Genomic DNA, 12,457 nt, shown 5'->3' on the forward strand with positions numbered 1-12,457 from the left:
TCAAACTTTTTTTGACATGTTATAAGAATGTCTAATCTGTAATTTGATGCCTTTTGGAGATTTTTCCATCTTTCCTTGGCTTCTTTTTGCACATTAAAATGAATTTTTGCCTGGGGTGCCCAAACTTTTGATCCCCACTGTATATATAAATAGTTTTAATTTTTGATGAAAATTTTGGGGGAAAAAGTTTAATAACCAGCATAACTGATAACTCCCCATTAAATGATATGGGGGCTTCAGCAATACATGACAGCCAGTACAGGGGGCATGCAGCTGGTCTCACGGCCACTGCCATCCCAGGATTCCATGAGCCAGAATGACAGTTGGTTTTACCTGACCGAGCTGAGCAGCCAGCGATGGAGCACAGTAAAGGAAAGTGGCGACCCCAACCCCAAAAAGCGATGAAAGAAGAGAAGAAAAGCATAGCGAAGAGGCGTGGAGTGAAGAGGAGTGCACAGGAGAGGTGCAGAGAGAAGAGGAGTGTGAGTGGAGAGAAGAGCAGAGACAGAAAGATTGGAGGAGCAAATAGAGATGCTGTACCATCCAGCAGTCCTCAAGATCCCAACGGGGAAGATGTTATCGAGTTCCAGCTCATTACAATCAACGAGCTTGGCGAGTATGAGAACCGCCCAACTGGAGCAGGCAACAGGCCGAGTCTCACTGCAGAGAGTCATCTGTACAAAAGGGAGAAACCATCTTCCCCTGAGGCTGTGACTGGCAAGAAAAAGAGGAAACGTCAGATAAAAGAAGGGACAGGACTGCAGAAGAGGGTGAAACACCAAGATGATGAGCATAGAAAGCAGAAAAGGAGACATCTGGATGTGGCCGTGGTCCAAGAGAAGGTCAAGGGCAGTGATTTCACTCCTCCATTGGACAGACCAGGTAAGGAGGTATTAATGGTTTTCACAGAAAACTCTTTCTTAATATGGAGAACTTGCTCCACTGCTACTAACTATAGATCAAACTGTAGCTGACTGTTCATTTATTTCAGTGTTTCTTTCACATAGAGGGGCAGATGTACTAAGCGTAGAAGGGTGATAAAGTACCAACCAATCAGCTCCTAATTGTCATTTTTCAAAAACAGCCTATAACATGGCAGTTAGGATCTGATTGGCTGGTACTTTATCTCTCTCTACTTTATCACTCCCCAAGGCTTAGTACATAAGACCCAGAGTGTGGTATTGTGGTATCCATAAATTAGATGAGAGATTGAAGTACATTGTTTGAATTGGATTCAATCTGCCAGATAAATGGGCATTAGAGGCCTGGAAGCTTGGAGCGATCCCCACTACAGTCAGCTATCAAATGTGCTACATAATAGTGCCAAATTCTCATATAGAGCATATTTCATCACATCTAAAATAACAAATCTACTTCTTTTGCGGTACTTTCTCAGTGTACCAGTGATGGGGGCTGTTACACTATTGGGTACTTAGCTGCTAGAGGCCCTGCCTGGGATTACCTGTGATCGGCCTTTTATATTAAACGCAGATAATGATCCCTGCTGCTTCCCTGGGGCACGGAAATGACAGTTGGTCGGTTGTGCTGCCTAGCCCCGCCCCCTCCCCCCAGCTGTTACCTGGAACCTGCCTGTGGCCAAGTTATACCAAGCACTACTTAGGGGGGTATCCATCACCTCTAATGTTATCACACCTATCGCCGCCAAAATCCACTTATCACACCTTGTGCACTCCCGAAAACGGGATCCACGCAATAATTCAAGCCGGCAAAAGCAGAGATAAGTATAGGAGAAAATGGGGAAATCTGCCTGTACCCTGCAAAAAGCCAAACTAACATAGGAAACATTATAGAAGTCTATTAGTGGCCATACAAAAACTATTTGGTGTAATTAAATTAGGTGTAATGGCTGTTATATGAATTTTTTTTTATGTGAAAAAATGTTATAAAGCAATTTGTGTGTATATATATATATATATATATATATATATATATCCAGCGATTCCTAGCATGCAGTGGCACTCAGGGACAGACTCGTGGATAATTCAAACCAAACAGTGTTTAATCCATATCAAAGCAGAAAAGTTCCATCCAATGTTTCGGGCTGCGAACACCTCTTTGTCAAGGTGAACATGTAAGAAGTGTTCTTACATGTTCACCTTGACAAAGGGGTGTTCGCACCCCGAAACGTTGGATGGAACTTTTCTGCTTTGATATGGATTAAACACTGTTTGGTTTGAATTATCCACGAGTCTGTCCCTGAGTGCCACTGCATGCTAGGAATCGCTGGATGTGTTACTGTTTCCAGAAGGCACCGGGGCTCCATTCACAAGGAAGGGTGAGTGCCTATCCGATATTGCATATATATATATATATATATATATATATATATATATAAAGCAGTCAGCGGCACTCACGGCTCCCCAGCAGGGAAAGAACGAGACACAGTCACCGCACATAGGGGGTAATTCCAAGTTGATCGCAGCAGGATTTTTGATAGCAATTGGGCAAAACCATGTGCACTGCAGGGGAGGCAGATATAACATGTGCAGAGAGAGTTAGATTTGGGTGGGGTGTGTTCAATCTGCAATCTAATTTGCAGTGTAAAAATAAAGCAGCCAGTATTTACCCTGCACAGAAATAAAATAACCCACCCAAATCTAACTCTTTCTGCACATGTTATATCTGCCTCCCCTGCAGTGCACATAGTTTTGCTCAATTGCTATCAAAAATCCTGCTGCGATCAACTTGGAATTACCCCCATTGACTGTGTCTCGTTCTTTCCCTGCAGGGGAGCCGTGAGTGCCGCTGACTGCTTTATATATTCATGGACACCCACTTCGATGTTGTCACCTCGAAGCCACCGGCCTAATTAAAATTTATTTGACCTGAATGGAGTGCTGCTGATCTTTACAGTGTATATATATATATATATATATATATATATATATATATATTGTGTGTGTATAACATGCAGGTCCCGTGCACCTCACTACTGATTACTCCTCATCATTATTTTATCACTGAGTTGAAGTCCTAAAATAATCATTTATAGCATGGGTCTTCAACCTGTGGCCCTCCAGCTCCTGTGAAACTACACATCCCAGCATGCCCTGTCATAGTTTTGCTATTAAGGTATGCTAAGACTGAGGCAGGGCATGCTAGGATATGTAGTTCCACAGCAGCTGGAGAGCCGCAGGTTGAAGACCCATGATTTATAGTATATAGTGGAATATAACTCGTATCTCTCAGGTAGATGAATCAGGCTTTTCCTGTTATACACTGAATGAAAAAAACCCAGGCAGGATATATAACCACAGAGGATATAATAGTCACCTGTAATAATTAAGATATGTCTACACCAGAAAAATCAGTGAATAATATGGAGTAAGAGACTGTGCTAAGTGACTGAGCTCTGTGTTATAAACCCCATAGAGCCCTGTATGTATAATACACCCTAATAGTTGTTAGGAATTGGGCGCGTGTTACACATCACAGTGACAATATGTTGCTGTAAGTGACTGTGAATTGGGGACTTTTGTTGTTAATGATGTAAAGATGTCTGTAGCTGCACTAAAGCTAAAATACAAATTGTATTTAATAAAATAAAAGAACTAATAACACATGTAAATGTGTGGAAATTATATGTGTGGCACTTTTAGAAAACAAAAACAACTTGTATTTGGTTTAAATATCCTTTACAATGGGCCTTAAAATACAAGATGCCATAGGCCACGATGCAGCAGCTGAATACTGATTTGTATAATATCCACTGTCTGACTCATCATTTATATAAAGAGTAAATGTATAACCTCTTCCTTTATTACCCCAATAGGAGGCAGCAGAGTCTCCTCAGCCGGCCCCGGCTGCAGAACCCCATTATCCATCGGGCGGTTCATTTACCACCAAGAGCTCGGCCGGGGCAGCTACGGAAGAGTAAGATTTGTGTTGTCTGTCTGATTTCTCATGTTGTCACCATTATGCTAACTGTATATACACACAGCTATATATAATAACAAACCTGCCATAGTGACATTGGTTACACAATAGTCATTTATATAGGTTTGTGTCCAAATCCCATTTGTGTTTGTGTGTAACTGCAGCCTATCTTTATTGATGTGAATAGTGTTACATTTGGAAAAGGGGTTCAGCATGATTTACCGACAGACACAATACTGACAGTCATAATCCCGACAGCCATTGACCGACAGTCAAAATACCGACACAGTCAAAATACCGACATCCATGATGCCGACATAATGAAAATGCCAACATAGTCAGAATACCGACATTTGAAATATCGACATGCCACAATACAGACATGAGTTTTTCTGGGGGGTTTTGTATGTCAATGTTGACATAGGTCGACATGGACACTGTGTTCCGTGTCCCCTCGCATAGATCACTCTTCGGGCATGACACTATTATATTCCCCCTCCAGGTCCACTGGGATGGTAAAGTATGAACAAGTCTGTTTTGGGGCAAAAATTCCTTAAAAATGCATGTCAGCATTTTGACATGTCGGTATTCTGACTATGTTGGCATTTTGAACATGTCGGCATAATGAATCTCGGTATTTTGACCGTGATGGTATTTTGACTGTCGGTCAATGGCTGTCGGGATTATGACCATCGGTATTGTGTCCGTCGGTAAATCAACTGCTACCCGTGGAAAAGGTGGTGTGTGTGTGTGTGTGTGTGTGTGTGTGTGTGTGAGTGGGGGGGTTTGTATTTTCTACAGGGAGGATTTGGGCAGGTTTGGGGGGTCTGTATTGATATCTCTGCTGATATACCTGTAGGATATACGCTCAGTCAAACAATATTATAGGAGAATGCAATATAGAAAATGTTATGTTTATATTAATGATGGGGTAGTAGGTTGGACACTGAAGTGACATTGGTGTCTCCCACATGCCTATCAGTCATACTTGCCTACTCTCCCGGAATGGCTGGGAGGCTCCTGAAAATCGGGTGACCCTCCCAGCCCTCCAGAAGAGCAGGCAAGTCTCCTGATTTTTGTGGTCCCCATGCCCGGCTGCCCACTTAGTGAGTAAAGTGGGTGGTCCGGGTAGTCAGTGACGTGATTCTTGTTGAATTGCATCATCATAGCGAAGCTCCCTACAGTATAATGCCAGCAATATCGGCATTTCAGAGTGGGGGCATGGCTTAAATGACGCAATGCAGCAACCATGCCCCTGTACTTCTTCCACCCCACCCCCTCTGCTTATCATTGCCCTGCCCCACCCCCCCTGCTCAGCCGACCTGGCTGCACTCTCCCGGAGAGAGCAGTCAGAAAGTCAGTAAGTATGCTATCAGTTCTGTATAAGCAGCCACACTGCCTATTTACAGAGACAGCTACTGGGTAAGGGAAGTGGGCAGCACCTTGATAATGACATTTCACCGATCCTCAGCACCAGTGGCAGGTGTGTGCAGCGCCCATTCACCTCTGCTACACAGAACAGCAGTGACCAGACCTCCCCAATTACCCCACAACATGGACAATGCAATGTAATCAAGACCAACATATCTTACTTTATTCATTCCAGGCATTTGTGCTTCCATTCTCTTATCTCCTGACACAGAATGTTATCATTAGTTACTGTATGAGCCATACCTCTTTCCTCCGGCTTCTGTAACGTCTCTCTGTACCGTACAGGTGTTACTGGCATCTGACACTGTCACCAGAAGGCAGCTTGCAGTGAAGGTCATTAAGAAAAGAGTTGTGGTGGAGGAAGATATGATAAGATCTGTGCTGGTGGAGAGAGAGGCACTGCAGGCTGTCAGGACGCCCTTTGTCGTCCGAGGGCTTTTTGCCTTCCAGACTGAGGTAAGTTTGTGTATATTTCTACTAACTCTCTTGGTCTTGGGGGGAACTCAGACTAGATCGCTGCAGCGGCAGCCATCGTAGTCTTAATGTCTTTGTGGAGTGCACACACGCAGGGGGCGCACAGCGCGTCCACACCCCCCCGGGAGCCCAATGAGATGCTAAAAGCATCTCTGGGCTGCTATTGCCTCTGCCTGATTAACAGGCAGAGACGGTCACAGGGCGGGAGGGGGCGTGCCAATGGCATTAGAACGCCGTTGGCTGGGCACGGTCCGGACAACGTAGTTGTGCCCAGGCCGTTATGGCGGCGGCCCGCAGCGGCTGCATGACGTCACATGCAGCCGCTGCATGAGGTCACATGCAGCCGCTGCGACCTGGGACTTTTGTTTCTTCCTGTGAATCCTCACGTACTGGAGCAGATGCTATTTCTGGGCATTTTTCCATGTATAATAATAATACTAAGATGACTTTTATGTAGAAAACTATTTTATATGGTACTTTTATTATCTTATCATGCCACTACTCTATTACACACTGCATCTGTAATTCAGCAAATTTGTTTAACCTGACTAAAAAAATCTCACCCTGTATTTTGCGGTTGGATTTGATGCAGACAATGCACAACCCACAGGAAATTCAGATATTCTGTCTCTATCCATCGCATCAAATAATTTACTCATTAGCCCATTTATTAATTATACTTGATAATTATATTTATCGCCGCAATAAGAAATTGAAGACTGGCGGCATGTAATAAATATCACTAGCAACTATAGGGGCTCTGATAGGTGTCTGTTCTAGTGATGTGTAATAGTATAGAGATCACTAATACGATCTCTTTACTTTCATGTTGTAGGGCCGGACACGCTGCTCTGTATGTGCGGTCTACTGACTGCACATGTGTGAGCGGGGAGTGTCAGGGAGGGATCCTATAGATCCCCTCCTAGTACCTTTTGTGGAATATAGCCAATAGGCTACAACGGCTAACCTACTGGGGCCAAGATGGTGTTACCTACCGGGGCCAAGATGGTGTTACCTACCAGGGCCAAGATGGTGTTACCTACTGGGGCCAAGATGGTGTTACCTACTGGGGCCAAGGTGGTGTTACCTACTGGGGCCAAGATGGTGTTACCTACCGGGGCCAAGATGGTGTTACCTACCAGGGCCAAGATGGTGTTACCTACCAGGGCCAAGATGGTGTTACCTACTGGGGCCAAGATGGTGTTACCTACCGGGGCCAAGATGGTGCTACCTACCGGGGCCAAGATGGGGTTACCTACCAGGGAAAAGATGGTGTTAGTTACCGGGGCCAAACGATGTCATGCTTTACATTCTGGGACTTGGTAAATTTGGCATTGAAGCAATCGCCACAGAAATCTATGGAGGCTGTTTTTGCAATTGAAAACTGGGAATCACAGTGAGTTATGTGCTGTCTGTAGATGCCAATGATTAGGAACATAAATATATCATAATATGTCTTCTAACAGGAGCTCCTCTTCCTGGGAATGGAGTATGCCAATGGAGGAGACCTTTATGACCTATTGGAAAGAACTGGTGCCTTGGACCTAAACACGGCAACGTAAGAGCTGAAAGGAGACTGAGTGGATGAGAGTCTGGCCACAGAATACATTCAGGGTTATAGGGATTGGTGGATGGAGTCATTGTATTAATATAATATATGTAATATGTAAAAGTCAGACACGTAATGATGGATTCTGGATCAGCATTGGCTGAATGACATTCATATGGTGGCCCATACACATCACATTTGTGTCATGGTCATGCATGAAAGCCTCCACTGGTATTGGTGTGTGCACTAATATCCTCATGTCAGCATTACATCTCTGCACTGACTGGTACAAAGGCCTATTCTGCCTTCTATTGTCAGACACAAACAGGTGACATCTGAATGTGGGATCTCCCATAAGACAGGGGCCCATGTATCAAACAATATTAGCGGCTGTGTCCGTGAAAACACTCATTTCTCTGACGTCCTAGTGGATGCTGGGGACTCCGTCAGGACCATGGGGATATAGCGGCTCCGCAGGAGACAGGGCACAATAATAAAAGCTTTAGGATCAGGTGGTGTGCACTGGCTCCTCCCCCTATGACCCTCCTCCAAGCCTCAGTTAGATTTTTGTGCCCGACGAGAAGGGTGCAATCTAGGTGGCTCTCCTGAGCTGCTTAGAATAAAAGTTTAAGTTAGGTTTTTTATTTTCAGTGAGTCCTGCTGGCAACAGGCTCACTGCTACGAGGGACTTAGGGGAGAGAAGAAAACTCACCTGCGTGCAGGATGGATTTGCTTCTTAGGCTACTGGACACCATTAGCTCCAGAGGGAGTCGGAACACAGGTCTCACCCTGCGGTTCGTCCCGGAGCCGTGCCGCCGACCCCCCTTGCAGATGCCGAAGTTGCAGAGGTCCAGAAACAGGCGGCAGAAGACTTTCAGTCTTCATAAGGTAGCGCACAGCACTGCAGCTGTGCGCCATTGTTGTCAGCACACTTCACCAACAGTCACCAACTGTCACTGAGGGTGCAGGGCGCTGGGGGGGGCGCCCTGGGCAGCAATGTATAATACCTTTTTATGGCTAAAATACATCACATATAGCCCTTGAGGCTATATGGATGTATTTAACCCCTGCCAGATCTCACAAACTCCGGGAGAAGAGCCCGCCGAAAAGGGGGCGGGGCCTATTCTCCTCAGCACACGGCGCCATTTTCCTGCTCAGCTCTGCTGTGAGGAAGGCTCCCAGGCTCTCCCCTGCACTGCACTACAGAAACAGGGTTAAAACAGAGAGGGGGGGCACTTATTTGGCGATATGATTACATATATAAAAATGCTATAAGGGAAAACACTTGTATAAGGGGTTGTCCCTGTATAATTATAGCGTTTTTGGTGTGTGCTGGCAAACTCTCCCTCTGTCTCCCCAAAGGGCTAGTGGGGTCCTGTCCTCTGTCAGAGCATTCCCTGTGTGTGTGCTGTGTGTCGGTACGTGTGTGTCGACATGTAGGAGGACGATGTTGGTGAGGAGGCGGAGCAAATTGCCTGTATTGGTAATGTCACTCTCTAGAGAGTCGACACTGGAATGGATGGCTTATTTAGGAATTACGTGATAATGTCAACACGCTGCAAGGTCGGTTGACGACATGAGACGGCCGGCAAACAAATTAGTACCTGTCCAGGCGTCTCAGACACCGTCAGGGGCTTGTAAAAACGCCCATTTACCTCAGTCGGTCGACACAGACACGGACACTGACTCCAGTGTCGACGGTGAAGAAACAAACGTATTTTCCTTTAGGGCCACACGTTTCATGTTAAGGGCAATGAAGGAGGTGTTACATATTTCTCTATCGTCCTAAGTGGATGCTGGGGTTCCTGAAAGGACCATGGGGAATAGCGGCTCCGCAGGAGACAGGGCACAAAAAAGTAAAGCTTTACTAGGTCAGGTGGTGTGCACTGGCTCCTCCCCCTATGACCCTCCTCCAGACTCCAGTTAGATTTTGTGCCCGAACGAGAAGGGTGCAATCTAGGTGGCTCTCCTAAAGAGCTGCTTAGAGAAAGTTTAGTTTAGGTTTTTTTTCTTTACAGTGAGTCCTGCTGGCAACAGGATCACTGCAACGTGGGACTTAGGGGGAAAGTAGTAAACTCACCTGCATGCAGAGTGGATTTGCTGCTTGGCTACTGGACACCATTAGCTCCAGAGGGATCGAACACAGGCCCAGCCGTGGAGTCCGGTCCCGGAGCCGCGCCGCCGACCCCCTTGCAGATGCTGAAGCGTGAAGAGGTCCGGAAACCGGCGGCTGAAGACTCCTCAGTCTTCATAAGGTAGCGCACAGCACTGCAGCTGTGCGCCATTTTCCTCTCAGCACACTTCACTGGGCAGTCACTGAGGGTGCAGAGCGCTGGGGGGGGCGCTCTGAGAGGCAAATATAAACCTTATACAAGGCTAAAAATACCTCACATATAGCCCATAGGGGCTATATGGAGATATTTAACCCCTGCCTGACTGGAAAAATAGCGGGAGAAGAACCCGCCGAAAAAGGGGCGGGGCCTATCTCCTCAGCACACGGCGCCATTTTCTGTCACAGCTCCGCTGGTCAGAACGGCTCCCAGGTCTCTCCCCTGCACTGCACTACAGAAACAGGGTAAAACAGAGAGGGGGGGCACATTAATGGCTATATATATATATATATTAAAGCAGCTATAAGGGAGCACTTAATATAAGGATATCCCTTGTATATATAGCGCTTTGTGGTGTGTGCTGGCAGACTCTCCCTCTGTCTCCCCAAAAGGGCTAGTGGGTCCTGTCTTCATTAGAGCATTCCCTGTGAGTTTGCGGTGTGTGTCGGTACGTGGTGTCGACATGTATGAGGACGATATTGGTGTGGAGGCGGAGCAATTGCCAAATATGCAGATGTCACCCCCCAGGGGGTCGACACCAGAATGGATGCCTTTATTTGTGGAATTACGTGATGGTTTATCTTCCCTTAAACAGTCAGTTGAGGACATGAGGCGGCCGGACAATCAATTAATGCCTGTCCAGGCGCCTCAAACACCGTCAGGGGCTGTAAAACGCCCTTTGCCTCAGTCGGTCGACACAGACCCAGACACGGGCACTGATTCCAGTGACGACGGTAGAAATTCAAACGTATTTTCCAGTAGGGCCACACGTTATATGATTTTGGCAATGAAGGAGACGTTACATTTAGCTGATACTACAGATACCGTAAAACAGGGTATTATGTATGGTGTGAAAAAACTACAAACAGTTTTTCCTGAATCAGAAGAATTAAATGACGTGTGTGATGAAGCGTGGGTTGCTCCTGATAAAAAGTTGATAATTTCAAAAAAGTTATTGGCATTATACCCTTTCCCGCCAGAGGTTAGGGCGCGCTGGGAAACACCCCCTAAGGTGGACAAGGCGCTCACACGCTTATCCAAACAAGTGGCGTTACCCTCTCCTGAGACGGCCGCACTTAAGGATCCATCAGATAGAAAGATGGAAGTTATTCAAAAGAATATATACACACATGCAGGTGTTATACTACGACCAGCTATAGCAACTGCCTGGATGTGCAGTGCTGGAGTAGTTTGGTCAGAATCCCTGATTGAAAATATTGATACCCTAGATAGGGACAATGTTTTACTGTCGTTAGAACAAATAAAGGATGCATTTATCTATATGCGTGATGCACAGAGGGATATTTGCACACTGGCATCTCGGGTGAGTGCTATGTCCATTTCAGCCAGAAGAGCCTTATGGACACGACAGTGGACAGGCGATGCGGATTCAAAACGTCACATGGAGGTTTTGCCGTATAAAGGGGAGGAGTTATTTGGAGTTGGTCTATCAGACTTGGTGGCCACGGCTACTGCCGGGAAATCCACTTTTTTACCTCAAGTCACTCCCCAACAGAGAAAGGCACCGACCTTTCAACCGCAGCCTTTTCGCTCCTACAAAAATAAGAGAGCAAAGGGCTTGTCGTACCTGCCACGAGGCAGAGGAAGAGGGAAGAGACACCAACAGGCAGCTCCTTCCCAGGAACAGAAGCCCTCCCCGGCTCCTGCAAAAACCTCAGCATGACGCTGGGGCCTCTCAAGCGGACTCGGGGACAGTGGGGGGCCGTCTCAAAAATTACAGCGCGCAGTGGGCTCACTCGCAGGTAGACCCCTGGATCCTGCAGATAATATCTCAGGGGTACAGGTTGGAATTAGAGACGGATCCTCCTCATCGTTTCCTGAAGTCTGCCTTACCAACCGTCTCTTCCGAAAGGGAGAGGGTGTTGGAAGCCATTCACAAGCTGTACGCTCAGCAGGTGATAGTCAAAGTACCCCTATTACAACAAGGAAAGGGGTATTATTCCACTCTATTTGTGGTACCGAAGCCGGATGGCTCGGTAAGGCCTATTCTAAATCTGAAGTCCTTGAACCTCTACATAAAAAAGTTCAAGTTCAAGATGGAGTCACTCAGAGCAGTGATAGCGAACCTGGAAGAAGGGGACTTTATGGTATCCTTGGACATCAAGGATGCGTATCTACACGTTCCGATTTACCCCGCACACCAGGGGTACCTCAGGTTCATTGTTCAAAACTGTCACTATCAGTTTCAGACGCTGCCGTTCGGATTGTCCACGGCGCCTCGGGTCTTTACCAAGGTAATGGCCGAGATGATGATTCTTCTTCGAAGAAAAGGCGTATTAGTTATCCCATACTTGGACGATCTCCTAATAAGGGCAAGGTCCAGAGAACAGCTGGAGACAGCTTTAGCACTATCTCAAGAGGTGCTAAGACAACACGGGTGGATTCTGAATATTCCAAAATCCCATTTAATCCCGACAACTCGTCTGCTGTTCCTAGGAATGATTCTGGACACGGTTCAGAAAAAGGTTTTCCTTCCAGAGGAAAAAGCCAAGGAGTTATCCGATCTGGTCAGGAACCTCCTAAAACCAGGAAAAGTGTCAGTACATCAATGCACAAGAGTCCTGGGAAAAATGGTGGCTTCTTACGAAGCAATTCCATTCGGCAGATTCCATGCAAGAATATTCCAAAGGGATCTGTTGGACAAATGGTCAGGGTCGCATCTGCAGATGCACCTGCGAATAACCCTGTCACCAAAGACAAGGGTGTCACTTCTGTGGTGGTTGCAGAAGGCTCACCTATTAGAAGGCCGCAGATT

The 12,457-nt window shown here is 46.3% G+C and overlaps 1 protein-coding gene across 1 annotated transcript in view; it reads left to right on the top strand.

The window, feature by feature from the left end:
• The first annotated feature begins 296 nt into the window (after window positions 1-296).
• Window positions 297-12,457, top strand: part of LOC135034173 (protein kinase C delta type-like) — a 38,537-nt gene continuing 26,376 nt past the window's right edge. Inside the window, exons 1-4 of the mRNA XM_063954240.1 lie at window positions 297-882; window positions 3,794-3,894; window positions 5,614-5,784; window positions 7,269-7,360. Of these exons, the coding sequence (XP_063810310.1) occupies window positions 357-882; window positions 3,794-3,894; window positions 5,614-5,784; window positions 7,269-7,360 (890 nt within the window). The 5' untranslated portion in view covers window positions 297-356. The remainder of the gene's footprint in view (window positions 883-3,793; window positions 3,895-5,613; window positions 5,785-7,268; window positions 7,361-12,457) is intronic.

Source organism: Pseudophryne corroboree, chromosome 2 (assembly GCF_028390025.1).
Source record: "Pseudophryne corroboree isolate aPseCor3 chromosome 2, aPseCor3.hap2, whole genome shotgun sequence".
NCBI classification, from domain to species: domain Eukaryota; kingdom Metazoa; phylum Chordata; class Amphibia; order Anura; family Myobatrachidae; genus Pseudophryne; species Pseudophryne corroboree.